The sequence below is a fragment of the Leucoraja erinacea genome, chromosome 8, assembly GCF_028641065.1.
Source record: "Leucoraja erinacea ecotype New England chromosome 8, Leri_hhj_1, whole genome shotgun sequence".
In the NCBI taxonomy this organism is placed as follows: Eukaryota; Metazoa; Chordata; class Chondrichthyes; order Rajiformes; family Rajidae; genus Leucoraja; species Leucoraja erinaceus.
The window spans coordinates 35,061,657-35,083,778 of NC_073384.1; the positions used below are offsets into that span (position 1 = coordinate 35,061,657).

At 45.2% G+C, this 22,122-nt stretch overlaps 1 protein-coding gene across 5 annotated transcripts in view; it reads left to right on the plus strand.

Annotated features, from left to right (window-relative positions):
* prkn (parkin RBR E3 ubiquitin protein ligase) overlaps nt 1–13,768 on the plus strand; it is a 702,314-nt gene extending 688,546 nt beyond the window's left edge. For 2 of the 5 annotated variants that reach the window (XM_055639423.1, XM_055639425.1), the window contains 2 exons: nt 9,244–9,361; nt 12,586–13,763. In XM_055639423.1, the coding sequence (XP_055495398.1) occupies nt 9,244–9,361; nt 12,586–12,695 (228 nt within the window). In that variant the 3' untranslated portion in view covers nt 12,696–13,763. Of the gene's footprint in view, nt 1–9,243; nt 9,362–12,585 lie in introns of all 5 variants that reach the window. The other 3 variants (XM_055639426.1, XM_055639422.1, XM_055639424.1) reach the window with 3 other exon arrangements.
* The last annotated feature ends 8,354 nt before the right edge of the window (nt 13,769–22,122 follow it).

The window sequence follows — 22,122 nt, forward strand, 5'->3', positions numbered from 1 at the left end:
CTTTCTACCTTGTTATATGTGCCTCGCTAGAAGCGAGTTCGGTATTCCAAAAAACGGCAGGACTCATGGGATTTGTCAAAGGTCATTCGTGATAAAGAAAAAGCGAACGAAAAGCTGTATAAACTGTGTATAAACTATTCTACCAATGATTTAATTTAGAATTCTGTCAACTCAATAGCTTCCTTTCTTGTTCTGCTGTTCACACAATACTCGCACAGTCCCATTTCTAGTTCAGTTTATTAATCTGTAATTATAAGATATTCAAAAAGTCAAATAATTTGTTATTTTAATTTACTCCTTAATGTGTTTGCTACTCGAATAAGAAAGTATTACTTGTGTTTGAAACATTTTCTTATCTTTATTCATAATTTACGTGTAAAAATATATCAAATCTGAGGCAGGCAGCGAATGTATCAGTGTGATGTGGGCTGATGCTTTATCTACAGGCGAATGTACCGTTAAGGCAGGGGTCAGCAACCTAAGGCCCACGGGCCAGAACCAGCCCGTAACCCAAAATCATCTGGCCTGCAGGCATAATTTTTTAGTGACTAGAATGTTGTTCTTACCTTCAGTGGGACCTTGCCCAGAGTTGTCCCAGTGCTCGGGCAAGGCAGCTCTCTGGGACGGTTTTGACTGCGATGGCTTTACAATGTGAAGCTCACTGTGCTTGAGTTATTGATCAGAGTGAACACACGCTCCTGTGGACACGTCTCACTGTGGAGTCTGTCACAGATGGATTCCACCGCCTGTTGGGCAATAATTGGATCAATCACCTCAACCAGTGGCCGTGGATTTACCAGCGTGTGTTCTTTCTGAACTGACTGCGGAATGAACCATTAACAGAGCCACTCTGCTGCCGGATTCTAAGTTGTCCCTGCCTTCCCTGTGGAACCCTCCTCGTCCCCATCAGATGCCGAGTTCCCAGAGCCCTGGTTAAACGCGGCCGGTCACGGTTAAGTCTGTGAAACCGGTCCCATTAGAGACTGCGGGCAGGATTAACGAAAGAAAGGACCAATTCGCGTATTTTAGCGGGAGGCTGTTCGTGAGGAGTGTGAGAGAGAGAGTGGAGGAGTGTGGGGCAAGATTTAATTTCCAGCGGCATGTAAATGATGGACCCACAAGGGTTGACACTGCAACGGCAGTAGCGAGAGTCCCATTCTCACACGGGAGGGTTGGTCCCCCAATGCAATATTCCACCTCTCCACCAATTCATCACTTACGCATAGCCCCCAACTGAGCAGGCGCGGTTGACGGGTTCCCGTTGTGACGCCCCTGATTCACTCAGCCACGGCTTGTGTACTCACAGTTCACTCAGCCACGGCTTGTGGACTCACAGTTCACTCAGCCACGGCTTGTGGACTCACAGTTCACTCAGCCACGGCTTGTGGACTCACAGTTCACTCAGCCACGGCTTGTCGACTCACAGTTCACTCAGCCACGGCTTGTAGTCTCACAGTTCACTCACTCACGGCTTGTGGACTCACAGTTCACACAGCCACGGCTTGTGGACTCACAGTTCACTCAGCCACGGCTTGTGGACTCACAGTTCACTCAGCCACGGCTTGTGGACTCACAGTTCACTCAGCCACGGCTTGTGGACTCACAGTTCATTCACCCACGGCTCAGCCACGGCTGGAGGGAGGCCGCTTTTCACGGCTCCTGCAACGGCGACTTCTCCCCCCGAGTTGCGGGGTCGAAGAGCTCCTGGAGCGGGGCCTAACATCACCGCCCCGCGCGGCTTGGAATGGCCGCAGGACTCTGCGAGCGCAAGCCGGGGGCTCTAACACCATCGGGTGTGCGACCTTGCACCACCCGGCGTGGCTTTAATGGCCGCGGGACAATCGCCATCGCCAGCCGGAGGCTTTGACTTTGACTCTGACATCGGGGGGGGGAGAGTGCAGTGGAGAGATAAGTTTTTTTGGCCTTCCATCACAGCGATGTGATGGATGTTTATGTAAAATATAAATTATGTTGTGTCTGGGGTCTATTTGTTTGTAATGTATGGCTGCAGAAACGGCATTTCGTTTGGACCTCAAGGGGTCCAAATGACAATTAAATTGACTCTTGACTCTTGACTCTTGACTCACAGTTTACTCACTCACGGCTTGTGGACTCACAATTCACTCACTCACGGCTTGTGGACTCACAGTTCACTCACCCACAGTTCATTCACTCACGGCTTGTGGACTCACAGTTCACTCATTCATAGTTCACTCACTCAAGGCTTGTGACACACAGTTCATTAACTCATGGCTTGTGGACTCACAGTTCACTCAGCCATGGCTTGTGGACTCACAGTTCACTCAGCCATGGCTTGTGGACTCACAGTTCACTCAGCCACAGCTTATGGACTCACAGTTCACTCAGCCACGGCTTGTGTACTCACAGTTCACTCACTCGTGGCTTGTGGACACACAGTTCAGTCACTCACGGCTTGTGGACTCACAGTTCACTCACTCACAGCTTGTGGACTCACAGTCACTCACTCACAGTTCACTCACTCACGGCTTGTGGACTCACAGCTCACTCACTCACAATTCACTCACTCAAGGCTTGTGGACTCACAGTTCACTCAGCCATGGCTTGTGGACTCACAGTTCACTCAGCCATGGCTTGTGGACTCACAGTTCACTCAGCCATGGCTTGTGGACTCACAGTTCACTCAGCCACGGCTTGTGGACTCACAGTTCACTCACTCACAGCTTGTGGACTCACAGTTCACTCAGTCACAGCTTGTGGACTCACAGTTCACTCAGCCATGGCTTGGGGACTCACAGTTCACTCAGCCACGGTTTATGGACTCACAGCTCACTCAGCCACAGCTTGTGGACTCACAGTTCACTCAGCCACGGCTTGTGGACTCACAGTTCACTCACTCATGGCTTGTGGACTCACAGTTCAGTCACTCACGGCTTGTGGACTCACAGTTCACTCACTCACGGCTTGTGGACTCACAGTTCACTCACTCACTCACTCACTCAAGGCTTGTGGACTCACAGTTCACTCACTCATGGCTTGTGGACTCACAGTTCACTCAGCCATGGCTTGTGGACTCACAGTTCACTCAGCCATGGTTTGTGGACTCACAGTTCACTCACACGGGAGGGTTGGTCCCCCAATGCAATATTCCACCTCTCCACCAATTCACCACTAACGCATAGCCCCCAACTGCGCAGGTGCGGCTGATGGGTTCCAGTTGTGACGCCTCTGATTCACTCAGCCACGGCTTGTGTACTCACAGTTCACTCAGCCACGGCTTATGGAATCACAGATCACTCAGCCACAGCTTGTGGACTCACAGTTCACTAAGCCACGGCTTGTGGACTCACAGTTCACTCACTCACAGCTTGTGGAATTACAGTTCACTAACTCACGGCTTGTGAATTCACAGTTCAGTCACTCAAGGCTTGTGGACCTCTGGACTCAGGCTCGTCTTCCGGATTCAGCGAGACTTCCGGACTCAAGCGTGACTTCTGGACTCAGCGCGACTTCCGGACTCAGCGCGACTTCCGGACTCAGCGCAACTTCCGGACTCAGCACAACTTCCGGACTCAGCACGGCTTGTGGACTCACAGTTCAGTCACTCACGGCTTGTGGACTCACAGTTCAGTCACTCACGGCTTGTGGACTCACAGTTCATTCACTCACGGCTTGTGGACTCATAGTTCAGTCACTCACGGCTTGTGGACTCACAGTTCATTCATCACTGCTTGTGGACTGAACACTCACTCACGGCTTCCAGGCTGACTGACTCATGCCCGGCCTCCAGGGCTTTATTCTCTTCGCCGCCGGAAGGGGCGTTATCTTCATGATGACTTGAGAAGACCAATCTGCCCATCTCACGATTTTTTAAACCTTCATAACTTTTGTAATATTGTACCGATCGGAACAAAACTTGGTGCGCTTGGAGCAGAGAAGAGCGGTGAGTAAGGTGGGGAACAAAATCCTAGCGATATAGGGCACCGTGTTTGCGCAAATTTAAAAGCAACGCAGCCCAGAAGTGGTCAAGATGAGAATTTTAGTAATAGTATAGATACCAGTGTCTCAAACTATCTGCTTTGTTCAGTAGACATAATATTGCTTATAGCAATATTATGTCTACTGAACATAGCAGTTAGTTTGAGACACTGCTATAACAGTTATACGCTCCGAAGCTTAAAGCAATAAAACACCAAAGCATAAGCAATAAAACTAACAAAATCATTGTAGTTTTGTACAAATGAACCATAAATACACCTAGTAAATAGTTTTGAAAGCAGCATTTTCTTACCTCGAAGAAGCAAAACTGGAAAATACGGATGAACGCAGGTCTGTATACATGCAGAAAATCAGCTGGCGAGAATGTTTATTGCGAATGACCTATGACCTGGGCATGTGCAGTTGAAATACTGAACTCGCTTATACAAGGATCTCTTCAATTCTCACTCCCAAGCAAAACTGAAATCACATACCCTGTGGTGTCATCTGAAGCAGCTCGCTAGTAAAGCTTAAGTTACAAAAGGGGAAAATAAAACGATATAAAAGTTGCACTACAGCAACTACTGTTACTGTTGAAGGTACAGAATTACTGTAAACAGATACTCAATTAACAGAGAAAGGTAATGATAAGTGCCACGTTTACTTATCACGTTCAAATCAACTGTATGTAATTCTAATAATTACAAACACCGAACTGATTGATAGCAATATCTGTAGCCAGAGGCAACATACTCACGCCCATACTCTCCTGTCTAATATAATACCTAGCAGATTTATAATGCCTTAAATGTCTCCAAGGGTTATGGTCAAGCATGTAAAACAAAACACACCAGGCTGCAGTCAGTGACTCAAAGACTCCCATTTGGATAAGGTTGTCCTTGGAGGTGTGCCTCTGATAAAACAATTATCATGGGTAGACCCTCACAAAGTTGCCGTTATTTTACAATCGAGCCATCTCAGACCCAGTTCCCAGTTAGTTGTTAGAACAGTACAGGACAAGAGCAGGCTATTCGGTCCATAGTATGTGCCGAACATGATGCCAAAACCAACTTTTATTTGCCTGCACATAATCCATATCCCTCCATTCAATTCAATTTAAGGAAGCTGCACAAACTATTTAGGTATAGGTTTAGGTTTATTATTGTTACATGGTAAATGTAAGCTTTGGCTTTGCATGCTATCCAAACAGATCAGATATACTATACATAAATACAATCAAGCCAAACTCAAGTACACTAGGTAGAGCAAAGGGGAAGATACAACATTCAGATATAGTTCTCAGCATTGTAGTGTATCAGTTCTGTTTGCTTCGGAATGAGCTTAGAAGGTACCACAGCTGGGGGGATGACTTGAAGAGGCTCTTCCTGAAGTTCGTTGAGGAACAGTGCTTGAGTTTGAAGAAGGGTCAAGACACTGAAATCACACCTGTCCATGTTCTCCCGGGATGCTGCCTGACCCGCTGAGTTAATCCAGCAGTTTGGGACTTCCTCTGCCTTCAGTCTCAGTTATAACATTATCTCTTGCTCCTCATCCCATTCTTCTCCCTATAACTTGTTGCAGAATGACTATTCACTTGCAACTTTGCCATTTTATCAGTCCTCCAGATGAAGCTTGGCTCAAAGATACAGCATGGAAACAGGCCCTTTGGCTGACAGAGTCCATGTGACCCATTGATCACCTGTTCACACTAGCTCTATGATATCCCACTTTCTCATCCTCTCCTTACATACTGGGCATAATTTTACAGAGGTCAGTTAACCTACAAACCCGCACGTTCTTTACCTCCCCCCTCGACTCCATTCAAGGACCCAAGCAGTCGTTCCAGGTGCAACAGAGGTTCACCTGCATCTCCTTCAACCTCATCTATTGCATCCGCTGCTCTATATGTCAGCTGATCTACATCGGTGAGACCAAGCGTAGGCTTGGCGATCGTTTCGCCGAACACCTCCGCACGGTCCGCATTAACCAACCTGATCTCCCTGTGGCTCAGCACTTCAACTCCCCCTCCCATTCCGTATCCGACCACTCTGTCCTGGGCCTCCTCCATGACCAGAGTGAGCACCACCGTAAATTGGAGGAACAGCACCTGAGATTCCGCTTGGGCAGTCGGCACCCTACTGGTATAAACATTGAATTCTCCCAATTCCGTTAGCCCTTGCTGTCTCCTCCCCTTCCTAGATCTCCCTCAGCCATCGGGCTCCTCCTCCTCCTTTTTCCTTTCTTCTCCCCGCCCCCACCCTCCATGAGTCTGAAGAAGGGTTTTGGCCCGAAATGTTGCCTATTTCCTTTGCTCCATAGATGCTGCTGCACCCGCTGAGTTTCTACAGCACTTTTGTCTACCTTTGTAGGAGGAAACCAAGGCACCCAGAAGGAAACTACATGGTCACGGGGAGAACATTGGATAGGAAAGGTGAGGGTCGTGGGCCAAATGCAGGCAAATGGGACTGGCTTAGATGGGATATTTTGAGCGGATTGGACAAGTTGGCTCAAAGGAATTGTTAACACACTGTCTGTCTCTATGAACTTCTAGTAACACATCCCACTCTAATACCAAACCTGACTGTTCCAATGTCTAAGGTAGACAAACGTGTTGGAGAAACTCAGCGGGGTGCGGCAGCATCTATGGAGCGAACGAAATAGGCAATGTTTCGGGCCGGAACCCTTCTTCAGACCAATGTCGGTTCGAATGTCTATATCACTGCCAAACTCAGCCTCTCCCTGACTTGAATCTGCTTTTAAAACCCTTATCCATGTCCACGTTCAAATGCAGCTTTGTCCCATCAACTATCAGGCTCTCGAAACACACAGCACAACCCTAACCACAACCCTGCCTCGGCAAACAACGATCATGGACTTTGTTTTGGTTGCACTACGTATTCTGGTTTGCACACTATTCTGGTTACCAAGTGTTACTAATCATTTATTGCATTATTGATTGTTGTATATTTATTTGCAGTATTATTGTGTTAATGTGCCTGTAAAGCTGCAGCGAATAAGAATTTCATTGTTCTATTATTAGTACATATGACAATTAAACCCTCTTGACTCTTGAGTCATCAGCAGTCCAGAGGACTCTTGGCTGGCTGCCCTTACTCCACCTTACCTAAACATGAGCTCAACCTCCAATCTAATGTCGTTATACTAACCTCAATGCCCAGCATAACCACCTGCTTCAGCAACACCTAAACTCTGCAGACTTTATCTAGGTATGTTACTAAGCCTACCTGAAGCGTCATTGAAAATCTGCCCCAGCCCGTGTGTGTGATTTTGGCGCTGTTTTGAGGGGGCGGGTTTAAAACGCGATTTTTACTAGGCTGTTGCAATCGAAAATGTCCAGCCTAGTAAATCATTAACGAAAAATCGCTGAAAGACCCCATCGCAAAAGGTAATATTAGTTTTTATGGCCTTGTATAATAGTTTTATCTCTGCTTTCAAATCTCTCCCACATTACTCTTTCCCATCCACTACCCTCCAAGATTTCAGCACTTCTGCAACTCTGACCATATGCTCATCCTCAATTTTAATTCCTCTTCCATTGGGGTCCACGCCTTCAAACTATTAAGCTCCAAAATTCCGGGGTCATTACCCTCCCTCATGATCCAAGTCTTAGATCATAAGTTTTAGATCATTTACCAAGGGTAGGGGAATCAAGAGCCAGCGGTCATAGATTTAAAGTGAGAGAGAAAAGATTTAATAGGGACCTGAGGGGCAACTTCATCACACATCATCACGCACTGCCAGAAGAGGTAGTTGAGACAGGTACTATAACAACATTTAAAGGACAGGTGTCAGGAGAAGGCAGGAGAATGGGGTTAGGAGGGAGAGATGGTTCAGCCATGGAGGAGTAGACTTGATGGACCGAATGGCCTAATTCTGCTCCTATTACTTATGACCTTATGACATTTGGACAGGGATATAGACAAGAAAGGTTTAGAGGGATATGGGCCAAACATGGGCAAATAGAACTAACAGAGACAGCATCTTGGTCGACACGTTGGGCCGAAGGGCCTATTTCCGTGTTGTATTGTCTCTATGACTATTATTGGTACATTTCCTTTAGTAACTCGGTATCAATTCATTAAAGAGCCTGGCGCAACTTTAAAGTTTGAAGTATTATGCAAATGCAACATAGGCCAAATAGATTTAAGATTCCTGTTTAACTACAATTAGATTCTGAAGGCGATAGCTGAAAAAAAAGACACAAAGTGCTGGAGTAACTCAATGGGTCAGGCAACATCCGTGGAGAATATGGATAGATGACAGAAACCAACATCTACAGTTCCATGTTTCTGTCAAGGCAGTATTTTAACTTGTGATCTTCTGGCTTTAATCACAAGCCTCTGGGATCACTATTTCATAGGACTACACAACAAGAGCCCATGGATCTGGCTGCTCTCTTCCAGAAACATATTAGAGTTTCACCAATTCTAAGACCTACCCTGATCCCAAGATGAATGTATATCATCAAATTAATTCAAATGTTAAGTTCCTCTCTGGAGCAGACCCAGCCAATCACTATGTTTAGTTTAGTTTAGAGATACAGCATGGAATCAGGTCCTTCGGACCACAGGATCCACACTGATCATTGATTACCAGTTCACACTAGTTCTATGTTATCCCACCTCCCATTCATTCCTTACACAATAGGGGCAATTTTACAGAGGCCAATAACCTACAAACACATATGTCTTTGGGATGTGGGAGGAAACCGGAGCACCCAGAGGAAACCCAGGCAGTCACAGGGAAAATATGTAAGCTCCACACAGACAGCACCCGGGGTCAAGATCGAACCTGGGTCTCTGCTGCAGTGACGCAGCAGCTCTACCAGCTGCACCGCCGTGCTGCCCTAATTCCTCTGGGTCATCACCATTGGATGAAGGTCCCGGGACTCCTTGTTGAACAGCACCGTAACTTCACTACTCTGAATGCAACAGGGCAAGAAGGGTCACTGTCTCATTCTTAAATGCAATAAATGTTGACCAGTGCAGCGAAGCACAAATCACAAAGAGGATTTATATCAACAATGGGTTAAGATGGCCAGTAGCCAAATTGCTTGCTGATTGGGCTCATCAATGAATAGAGGGCCTTTGATCAAGGTACCAGAGGGTGACTGGTTCCCATGGAACTATAGACCCTGCAAGCAGTCGGTGCCTTCAGGACAGGAGCAGAAAATAAATCAGTTTCATGTTTTTTTTTCTTAATACACAAACAAATTTGAGGATTGAATGCAGTGGTATAATGACTTATTTATTCTCTCATTTGTAGCATTTTGTTGTCAACGAACAAGTTGCCCAACGAGCGCGTTGGGAAGAGGCTTCAAGGCAAACCATCAAGGAAACAACCAACCCTTGTCCAAAGTGCCAAGTACCAGTGGAGAAAAACGGTTTATCTGACAAACTTTCTGACTTAATAATAGTGCAACCTTATACATTGACACGAAATATCAGCTACAGAAATAAGAGTACAGTAAAAACATATTAAGAAACTTTATATAGTCATAGAGCTATTCAGCACAAAAACAGACCCTTCTGCCCATCGTGTTCATACCAACAAAGTTGAGCGACAGGTCATCCCATTTGCCAGCATTTGGCCCATAGCCCTCTTCTAAACCCTTCCTATCCATATATTTATGCAAATGGATTTTCAAAGTCATCATCATATCACATCTATAGCTTCCTATGGAGCCCATTCCAGTTACAGTCTACCCCACAGCGAAAATGTTTCCCCTGAGGTTCCTCTTAAATCTCTCCCCTCTCAATTTATCTATGCCCTCGGGTTTTAGAGTCCTCTACGTTGGGAGCGTTCACTTTATCCATGCCCCTCACGATCTTGTACACCTCAGCCTCCTACGCTCCAAAGACAATGTCCCAGCCTATCATAATTACCTGCCGTCCAAGACACCAAAATAGTAGCCCACCTGAAATGCCAAATACATTTTGTATCTATGCATTACGATGGTACAGTGGCGCAGCTGGTGGAGTTGCTGCCTCACAGCGCCAGAGACACGGACTCAATCCTGACCTTGGGTGCTATCTACACATTCTCACTGTAACCTCGTGGATTTCCTCCAGGTGCTCAGGTTTCCTCACACATCCCAAAGATGTGTGAGTTTATAGGTTAATTACCCTCTGTAAATGGTCCCTGGTGTGTAGGGAGTGGATGTGAAAGTGGATTAACATAGACCTGGTGTGAACGGATGATCGATAGATAGTTGCCGTGAACTCAATAGGCCAAAGGACCTGTTTCCATGCAGCATTTTCAAACTAAACCCCTTCTCCTGCCTTTAACATTGAGAACCAAATGTGAAATCTATTATTATAAACATGAATGAAACTGATGAACTCATGATGCAAAGGGAAACCGATCTGAAGTTGGGATTAGGGCGCATTGTTGAAATGGAACTGGACATTTGCCATTTGTAAGATTTGCCTATGTAACTTCACCCATTCATGCTGCCTTCCTGGGATTTCTGCCAGTCTTACTGTTGGAGGTTGGAAATGGTCATGGAAATTCTCTTCTGACCTCTTATTCTACTTCTCAACCTCACCTGACTTCAGGTTGTTGTTGCCAAAACAGAAATATGTTGCAAGAAAGGTTTAGAGGGATATGGGCCAAACATGGGCAAATAGAACTAGCAGAGACAGCATCTTGGTCGACACGTTGGGCCGAAGGGCCTATTTCCGTGCTGTATTGTCTCTATGACTATTATTGGTACATTTCCTTTAGTAACTCGGTGTCAATTCATTAAAGAGCCTGGCGCAACTTTAAAGTTTGAAGTGTTATGCAAATAGTTATGTCCTTCAGTAGTTTCATTAATTCCCTCGCTGTTCTTTACATGGAAAGCAAAACACTAGTCTGCTGTTGCTTCTCTCTCTGCAAAGAACCCAGGGACAGGATGAAACTGCTCCTTACCTCAAGGGTCTTCTGCTATTCTGCTAAATCATGGCTGCATGATATATTAATTGTATATAGAACAGTACCACACAGGAACAGGCCCTTCAGCTCACAATGTCCACGCCAAACAAGATGCCAGGATAAACTAATCTCCACTTCCTATGACATGATCCATATCCCTCTATTCCCTCCATATCCATGTACCTGTCTAAAAGTCTCCTAAATGCCACATCTCCTGCCTTGGGGTTTTCCTCGAGGTTTTTCATTGACCCAGCCTCAAGGAGAAAGAGTCCTTATTTCCACTACCTTTTGTGCAAAGTGGTGTTTTCTGAAATCAAGCAATATCCCAGCAGCGAGTATCCCAGCCGCAAACATGCCTCCGACTACGTATAAATCATACCCACATAATTGCAGGCAGATAAAATTTAAAAGTAACTGGTTATAGTTATAACATACAGAGTTAAGCTAAATGGCTACTACAATTAGTAAATTTTACTTATTTGAAAATGGTGCCATGGTGTTACAAGTACCCAATTTGTTCACTTGTGTCCTTCAGGTAAACAAGTCTGCCACTCCCTGCCAGTGTGCCAGGCACAATTACATTGGCACTCAATGATCTCAGAGGTAGTTTAACAAGGATTCCTTTGTAATAACCCAAGACAAGACAAGGCAGTCTCACCCAGTTAGCGCTGTAAACCCTTCCTCAACTCTTTCCTTAGACATTAATACATTAGGATTTGCATCACAATGTGGAAATCGGCTGAAATATTCACTCTGTCCTACCTTGTCCCTGGTCTTTGACTGAAAGACCCACCCTTGGTGCCATCAAATGACGCTTGCTCACCAATGCTCAGTTTCACTTATCTCCAGACTTAGGCACAACCTTGAACTCACATGGACATGGAACCTGAATGCCCCGAGGAGAGGCAAGGGTTGAAGAATGGAGCTCTATCCCTGCTGAGCTCAGTAGGGATGCGAGAGAAGCAAACGAGTGTCACTTCAAAGCATCCATGGCAGGAATTCCACAGAGAAGCATCCCTAAAGCACCCATCTCCAGCTGCTCCCTGCCTCCTGTATCCCTTGTGGGAATGTCCAACACAGGAGCCCAGCAACAGTTCACTCCCACCCTGCGGCTCTCAACTTTCACATTGAAAGATATAACACCGAGTCCACGCCGATCATCGATCATCCGTTCACACTAGTTCTATATTATCCCACTTGCATCCACTCCCAACACACAAAGGACAATTTACAGAGGTCAAATAACCTACTAACCCGCACGTCTTTGGGATGTGGGAGGAAACCAGAGAACCCAGAGGAAACCATCGCAGTCACAGAGGAAATGCGTAAACTCCACACAAACAGGAACCAAGGTCCAGATTTAATCTGGGTCTTTGGCGCCATGCAGCAGAAACTCTACCAGCTGCACCTCTGTGCCACCCAGTTTCTAAATGAATTTCCACTGACTATGGAGACAACCCATATAGGCAGCAAGAGAAGCGATCAAAAGCAAACATATTTCAGAATTCTGGTTGTGAATCTCACACCTTTATTATTGCACATTGCATTCACAAACCGCACAGTCCTCAGATGCGAAGGAAAGGAAAATCTGTCCTGACTATCTGCTGTCATTAACATTACTGAGTTATTTAAATTTAATTGGCATCTCCAGTACTTGCCCCACATTCCTGATGATGTTTTTCCTTGTGACAGGAGGCTGCATGCACATGAAATGCCCCAGGACTTCCTGCCAGTTTCAGTGGTGCTGGCTGTGCAGAAAAGAGTGGAATCGCGACTGCATGGGTGACCACTGGTTCGAGTAAGCTGCACCGCAAAGGAAGAGGCCAAACGAACACAGAGATTCAGGAATCTGCTTAGATTTCGTCAGAGACCAGAGACAGTTGGATTTCAGCCCTTTCGTGTGTCGGTATTCAAGAATATTTTCATTATTCAGGTAGAGAGCACAGCTTTAATTTGAGAGTCGTAAAGTTTAAAGGAGATGTGTGAGGCAAGTCTTTCATGCAGAGAGTGGTGAGTGTCTGGAACGTGCTGCCAACTGTAGTACTTTTGGTTCCAGTACTAGTTACACTTAGAACAAAGAACAGTGTAGCACAGGAACAGGCCCTTCAACCCTCTATGTCTAGTTTAGTTTGTAATTGCAGATCCACTTTTGAGACCAGCAGCGGAGTGGCGCCTGGCTTATGCCAATTTAACCTGCATGTCTGCCTGCAGATGGTCTATAACCATCAATTCTCTTGTGTTTGTACAAATGCCCTTTAAACACTACTTTCATATCCACATCCACCTCTTCTCTGATTGTGTTCCAGGCACTGACCTTGGATGCTGCCTGTGTGAAGTTTGCACGTTCTACGTGTGACCGCATGGGTTTCCTCCCACATCCCAAAGACATGCGGGTTTGTAAGTTAATTGGCCTCAGTAAAATTGCCCTAATGTGTAGGGAGTGGATGAGAAAGAGGGATAACATAGAACTAGTGTGAATGGGTGATTGATGGTCATCGTTGGTGGGCTAACAGGCCTGTTTCCACGCTTTATCTCTAAACCAAACTAAATCAACTCTCCATTGTGACAGGGATGGGAAGGTGGGAATGATCGTTAATGAGGGAAGGGCAGCAGGCTGCTGTCACCGTGTCATGCCACTGTGGGCTGGATGTAATTGCACCTGACTTTGCCACTGTTGTAAAGTGCTTGTAATATGTTGAGAATATTGTCATTCTTGCTCGGTGGTGTCAACTGCTTCTTCATGCTTCTTAAACGGGTTTCTTAAATTAACACGCTATATTATCGAACTGGTTTGTTGGTTGATTATTGCAAATAAATGGTACATGGAACAACATTTCATCATTTTCCTTTTGAAATGTTTGGCCCATTCATTTCTTGACTTTAAAAATAATAATAATAATAATAATAACTTTATTTGTTAAGCACCTTAAAAACAACCAAAGCTGACCAAAGTGCTGTACAGAAAAAAGAAAACATCATAAAACAGGCAGAACAACAGAACATACAACTAACACGAGGCGCATAAATTACATACAAAAATCCAAACAATAAATTAAAAAACATAAAACACAAGTACAAACAACGCAGCAAAACCAAGCAAATAAAGTTAATAAACAATTTGACACCTCACTGGTCTACAAAGGCCATGGAGAATAGATATGTCTTCAGGAGTGAAAAAACAGCTAGAGAAGGGGCCTGTTTAACGTGCAGAGGCAATTCATTCCACAATCTCGGAGCCGACACAGCAAAGGCACGGTCCCCTCTGACTCTCCGCACTGGTCCTAGTGCAGGATCAACTATCCACTGATCTAATCACCCTACTCTTTAAAATCTCTTTTCCTCGTAAATATATCACCATTTCAAGCTGTACTAACATGCTGTACCTTTCTCTTTGCTCCGCGTTTTTTTGTTATCTTGTCTTTGTTGTCCTGATTGTATTCTTGTGTAGTATTATTTGATTTGATTGGACAGCATGCAAACAAAAGCTTTCTTGGTACACACGACTGATAAACACAAACCTAAACAACATTTGCTTCAAGGAAAACCCCATCATTCCAGTCTCCAAAAATAGTAAAGTGACCCATCTCCATGACTACCGCCCAGTAGTTCTAACATTGATCATAATGAAGTGCTTGATAGACTAGTACTGGCCCACATCTGCGCCAGTTTCCCGATCAATCTAGACTCCTGGCAATTCGCATTCAGGGAAATAAGTGTACGAAATATGCCATTTCCTTGCACCACATTCAGCTCTGAATCACCTTGACAATAAGAACACCTATGTTAGGATACTATTCATTGACCGCAGCTCAGCCTGCAACATCACAATAATGAGCTCATCCATAAATTTTGGGACCTTGGCCTTGGCATCGCCACCTGCAACTGGTTTCTGGACCTCCTGACTGGCAGACCTCAACCAGTTAGAAATGGTCATAACGTTTCCTCTACACTGCTACTCAACACCAGTTCCCCTCAGGGTTGTGTGCCCCCTGTACACCCGTCACTGTGTGGCCCAAGTACAATGCCAACTTGATCGTTTACCAGTGAGCGTTCTATTAGTTGTTTTGCACTTCTCACCGTGCGTTCGGCCAGGCCGTTGGACTGCGGGTACTCGGGGCTGCTAGTGGTGTGATGAAAGTCCCAGCGTGTCGCAAAATACTTGAAGAGCTGACTGGAGAATTGAGTTCCATTGCCTGAGAGAAGCTGGAGGGGTGTTCCTTGGACAGAGAAGTGGCGAGTGAGTTTTTGAATGGCCATGGCTGAGGTCGGGCTGCTGAGCAGGTCTACCACAAGTGCGGCAATAACGAATGAAGTGGTTTTTCTTCTTGCAGTAGTGGCGAGTTTTGTTGAAAGCGAGGCGTTGCTCACGAAATTTTGGGTGTGAGCCGCCGCATTTACCACAGTTATGGACCAGTGGGTCGGTTCCCCTCCCTGGGGCTGTTGGTGGTTGTCGAGGGGCTATTGGTGGTTGTCGTGGGGACCTATAGAGGCATGGACATCAGAGACAGAGTGTGGTCCCTGTCCCAGGGATTTGGTATGAGTGTGAGTGAACTCCGCAACACGACAGGCACGTTCAGCTTTAGCTAGTGTGAGCTCCACATCCCAGAGTAATTCATTTCTCACCTTGTCATTCAGGATGCCATATACGAGTCTACCGCGGATGAGTACGTCGTGGTCCTGGAAGTGGCATCTTGCAGCGATGCTCTTCAGGGCACCGATGTAGGATTTGTCTCGCCCTCGTGTTGACTACGGGAAAATAATTTGTGGTGCTCCATGATAACGTTGATGCGAAGTTGACACAGTTTTCGGAACTTTCGGAGGAGGCAGGTGGGGTTTCTGATGGACTCTGCCGGATCACAACATGGGTTACCTCATCGGTATGTTCTGGGGCGTAATTAAAGTCCTGTACCTGCAGGGCAGCCTCTGTGCCCGCTACGTTGAGGAGAATTGATGCAACGGTGTGAGGAGCAGCACCCGGGTGGGCAGCTTTAATGAAAATTCCGAATTCCACCTCGAAGATGTGCCAACGTTCGGCAAGATTACTGTCAAATATCAGAGGATCGGGTTTGCGAAATTACCCATCCATAGTAACAGAGCGATGGTCCATTGTAAAAAAATAAACTAAAATAATTTCAGGCAAAAGAGTTGGAGAAGTAGTTCAAAACTCCTGACACCATGTTTGTTATTGATCCACTACGACAACATGGTAAAACATAGGTCTTTATTCCATTCAGAAATACAGAGCATTTAAGTTGCACAGCCGTGCTCATGAAGCTCAGCAAACATTCTGCCAGCTGGCCGTCAGCATTAATGTAGTACCGTAATACCATGTAATGGATGGCATGAATATATGTGTAGTGGAGATTATAAATGGCATGGATTAATAAAGGTTAATCTACATATGTTGTAAAATATACTTGGTTAATAAAGTTAGTATGAGTATATACTGTATATAACAGATCACTTTGAATCTATCGTGTATCGTAGTTCAGAGATATAGCATGGAAACAGGCCCTTCGGCCCACCGTCCATGCTCACCACCCGTTCATACTAGCTCTACATTATCCCACTTTTGCATTAAGGACAAAGGACAAAGGACAATTATTGTCACATACACCGATTGGTGCAGTGAAATTTGAGTTGCCATTTGCAGCCCACCAATAAAAATAAAACACAACATTAAAGAGGATTTTAACATTAAACATAAAAACAACCCCCCTCAACGTTTCCCCACTGTGAGGGAAGGCAGAAAAGTTCAGTCCTCTTCCTCTTGTTCACCCCGTGGTCAGGCCAATTTGAGGCCTCCGCAGTCGCCACAATGGCGGCCCGATGTTTCAGACCCTCTCGCTGGATGAATGAGCTCCGGCGCCGGAAGAACGCTCTTCAGCGGCTTGGAGTGTCTGGAACGGCCGCTTGCTGCCAGAGACTGCGGCTCCCAAAGTCCACAGGCCGTGCTGGTCGGAGCTCAAACACTGGCGATCTCGGCGAAAGATCCCAGGCCCAAAGTTCAAAGTCAGTGCCGCCGCAGCTGGACACTCCACAGACCCCACAGCTCCGCGATGTTGGAGTCGGCGGTCTCAGCACTCTGGAGCTTACCACACGGCGGCCCTCAGTAAGGCACCGCCCGTTCCGCGATGGTGCTTCAGCACTGCGTCGCTGCCGAAGCTGAAGATTTGGCCGGTCCCGGCAGGAAACGCCGCTCCAGTCCAGGAGGTAGGCCGCGAGGAGGGGGAAAAGATGCAGCTCGGAGGGAAGACGCATCTCTGACCAGGTAGGGACTGAGAAAAAAACAGTTTCCCCCTTCCCCCTCCCCCCACATAAAAAGACGAGACCTCGAAAACAAAACTTTTTAACATACTAAAAATAAAAAAAAGGGTGAAAGGACGAACAGCTGCAGGCTGGGCAGCCATACCCGACAGCGCCCCCACACATTCACTTCCTACACGATGAAGGGATTTTACAGAGGCCAATTAACCTACAAACCTGCACATCTTTAGGATTTGGAAGGAAACCGGAGCACCTGAAGGAAACCCACATGGTCACAGGAAGAACAGGAAGGCAAATGCAACACTAACATTTATTTCAAGAATACTCAAATATAAAAACAGGGTGTATGCTTTATAATGCTCTGGTTAGACTGTATTTGGAGTATTGTGTGCAGTTTTGGGCCCCATATGTGCGGAAGGATGCGCTGGCGTTGGAGAAGGTCCAAAGGAGATTTACGAGAATGATCTCAGGAATGATTGGCAAGCATTTGACGTCACTGGGCCTGCACCCATTGAAATTTACCGAATAGTAAAAAGGCTGGATAGGGTGGATAGGGTGGATGTGGAGAGGATGTTTCCACTAGTGGGAGAGTCTAGGGCTGGAAGCTATAGCCTCAGAATAAAAGGATAAAAGGAATTTAGAAATGAGATGAGGAGGAATTTCTTTAATCTAATGAATCTGTGGAATTCATTGCCACAGAAGGCTGTGGAGGCCAGGTCAATGGATATTTTTAAGGCGGAGATTGATAGATTCTTGATTAGTATGGGTGTCAGGAGTTGTGGGGAGAAGGCAGGGGAGGGAAAGATAGATCAGCCATGAATGAATGGCGGAGTAGACTTGATGGGCCGACTAGCCTAATTCAACTCCTATGACTTATGATCGTGCAGATTCCAAACAGACAGAATCAGAAGATCAGGATTCTGGACTCTGGAACTGTGAGGCAGCACCGCTGTGCCACCCACATGGTAGAACATAGAACAGTACAGCACAGGAACAGACCCTTTGGCCCACTGTGTCTGTGTCAAAGATAATGTCGAGCAAACCTAATCACATCTGCCTGCAAATGACCCATTGCCCTTCATTCCCTGCATATCCATGTGCCTATCTAGAAGCCTCTTAAACACCACCTTCGTATTATAAAATTCCTTCAATTGTTCTCACAGCAGGGATGCAGCCGTTCATTAAATTGCAAATTCACAGCAGGACCGATCATTAACTCTTCACTACACCCCAGGGGTGCAGCACCTAGCAACAATAGAAAATGAGGATCTGGTGCAACTCTGCACTTCTCCTAATCAAACATGAAGCAGTTGCTACAACTTGTGTAACAATGTGTTTCATGTGTTGTACCAGGAACTGTATGATAATTACTGCTCACATTTCAATACATTAAAGAATGAACAATAAAACATAGATAACACAACATTGTACAATAGTACCTTGACAAACTATTTACAATAAACTAATTTATAACAATTTATAACAATCTGACACAATAAGAACACAATTGTACTTGTCCATTTGTTTGAAGAGACTCAACGTTCTCACCCTCACTCCTGCATCTCTCTCATGATGATGAGATTCTTTCCCTCTCTCATTCTTTCTCTCTGTGCAATTTATTTTCTATTTCATGTAGGTTTAAACTACTTTTCTAGGCTTATCTGATTCGTCTCGAGTGAAGATCTCAAGGGCATCTTGTATTTACGGATGAAATCATAGAGTCAATTTGGCCCACTTCGCCCATGCCGACCAAGTTAACAAATTAGACTAGTCCCATTTGCTTGCATTTGGTCCTTAGCCCTCTATGGATAGAACATTCCCTGTCCATAAAGCAAATGTAAATTCCAAATGTGAGGGACAGAAGCAATGGGACAGACCTTGAATCTGAGATCAGGCCAGGTGAAGAAGAGGGTGTAAAATGATTGTTAGCTTGCTGTTTCTCATAAAAACAAAAGTGCTGGAGTAACTCAGTGGGTCAGGCAACATTCCTGCAGAACATGGATAGGCGACTTTTCATGTCGGGACCTTCCTTCAGACTGTACCTTATTGGGCAAAGTCAAAATCCTAGTGAGTGCAAAGTAGTTAATTGTGCGTGAGCAGGAGAGGAGTTGGCTGCAGACCATTCCCAGACCTAAATCAGAGTGGGAATGGGATGGTGAGATGTTGGACACAGGACCTTGGTATGTGCCCTCCAGCACTGTACGAGACCCAATGCAAGATCGAGAAATACCCGACTTCCATCGGAGCACTTTGCAACCGTATGTGTGTAATACTGTACTGAATTCTTTGGCTTTGTTCTTTCTGCCTCTTCATGCAAGAATCATTTCTACCTGTTATTATTGTTTTTCCTTTTCTCTGTCAAGTCTGGCATGCTGAGCATGTGCAGTATGTTGGGATTACACAATCTGATCCCACCAGCTACTTGGCATCTCTCTATCAGATCAAATCTCTTTCCTCAGCCCACATTTCACTGCCATCCAGGCAAATTGGCTTCTCTCTTCCTCAGGTCTGATGAAAGGTCTCTCCTCTGGAACACCATCTGTTTTCTTTCCACAGATGCTTTGGGATCTGCCGAGTTTTTCAAGTATTTTTGATTTCCTTGTTTTACAGTATATCATGTTGGCCCATTTTTTCTATACCTACTCGTATAAGTCTATCACAACCTCACCATTAATACAGTGACACAGCTGGTAGAGCTGCTGCCTCACAGTGCCAGAGACCCGAGTTCGATTCTCTCCTCAGGTACTGTCTGTGAGGAGTTAGCGCATCCTCTCTGTGACCACGTGTGTTTCCTCCGGGTGCTCTGGTTTCCTTCCACATCCCAAAGATGTGCAGCATCATATGTTAATTGGCCTTTGTAAATTGTCCTGAGTGTGTAGTGAATATGAAAATGGGATAAAATAGAACCCGTGAACAGGTGATCGGTGGTTGGCATGAACGCGGTGTGCCGAAGGGGCTGTTTCAATGCTGTTTCTTTCAATTCAATTTAGTTCAATACGTAGACTAATAAAAGTGCTGGAGTAACTCAACTGGTCAGGCAGCATCTCTAGAGAATGTGAATAGGTGACTTTTCGGGTCATGAACCTCCAAGAGATTTTGCACTAGTGCCTGTCCCCATTAAGCCATTTTGATTAATCCTGTCACAGAGATTCCCTTCCTTTGACGCATTTCTCCTCCACCTTCCCTTATATTGAAGGGAACCAGTTCTGATGACAAGTTGCTGACCTGAAACATTATCTGTTTCTCTTTTCACTGATGCCATCTGATCCGCTGCGTTTCTCCAGCAATTTCAATTGTTCGTATTTTCTATGTTTCTATGTCTATGTTTCTATGTATTGTTTGCAATCAGAGTTTGTCTTCTGTTTTACTAACTAGTTGTGTCTGTGACATTAGAAAGGTCAGATTATACTTCTCCTAAACCCAGGATGCTCAGCACAAGGAAATAAGGTCCCAGTGTGATTTTTCACACTTGCCCGCTTATACAGTAGATGCAATTGCATTTTCAGGTTCAAGAGGTTTAAAGCACTTATACGTCCAGCATCTGCAGTTTCTTGTGTATACATCTGGAATATTCTCCTATCTTTAACGCATCTCTTTCAAAGTCATATAAATTAGTCATAGAGTCATATAGCACAGAAACTGGCCCTTTAGCACAAATCATCCATGCTGACCAAGATGCCCCATATAAGATTTAAGTTCCTCTAAATCTTTCCTATCCATGTACTTGTCCTAATGTCTTTTAAATGTTATTGTATCTGCCTCAACGACTTCCTCTAGCAGCTCGTTTCATATATCCACTATCAAATTAATAAATCTACTGTTTACAGGTAATAACATAGGAGCAAGTTTGCTTTGATGAACATTGTAGATGGTGGCCTTCTCCTTTAAGAATAGGGAGTACGTTGCCACCCAAACGTTTGTTTTATTTTCGGGTCATTGAATGGTTGGGTGATGCATTTCCTACCACCCTACTTCCTCTGCGATAGACAAGAGTGGAATATCGCAACAAAATGCCACAAGAGAAACAGGAAACAGGACACATCGTAGAACAGAAGCAGAAGTGTCAAGTCACTGCATCGGCAGGTAAGAGGGAGCAACTGATGTTATGGAGTCAGTGGCAAGAACTCTCCAACTGAGAGTTATGTTTAGTCTGAAGAAGAGTTACTTGAAATGTCACTTATCCAAGTTCTCCACATATGCTGCCTGGCCTGCTGACTTAAGGGACAGATGTTTAGGGGTAATATGAGGGGAACTTCTTTACTCAGATAGTGATAGCGGTGTGGAATGCACTTCCAGTGGAAGTGGTGGAAGCAGGTTCGGTGGTATCATTTAAAAATAAATTGGATAGGCATATGGAGGAGAAGGGAATGGAGGGTTATGGTATGAGTGCAGGCAGGGGGGACTAAGGGGAAAAAAGTTGTTCGGCACGGACTTGTAGGGCCGAGATGGCCTGTTTCCGTGCTGTAATTGTTATATGTTATATGGTTATTACTCCAGTACTTTATTTTGCTTTTTGTAAAGTTCCTTTTTCCTATGTTCATAACTGACTCTTTAATCATTCAGCCAAAAACTTCAGACGGACAGGGGACATTTCAAATCGGGACTCTTCTTAAGATTGATTGAAGAAGGGCCCCGATCTGAAATATCGCCTATCCATTCCCTCCACAGATGCTGCCTGCCCCGCTGAGTTCCTCCAGCACTTTGTGTTTTGCTCAAGATTCCAGCACCTGTTTTTCCTTATGTCTAAACATGAAACTCCACCGTTATATAGAATTAACAGAGACGTAGACACAAGGAACTGCAAATACTATTTTTTTTACAGATTTAATACGTGGATTAACAGAACCCTATTGGGACTGTATTCAGTTCAAGGCATTTACATTGCACAGGTCTGAGGACAGACCTCTCACCATCCTTTCCTTCCATTTCAGTACTGAAGTGCCAGACTATTTGTTTTAGCAG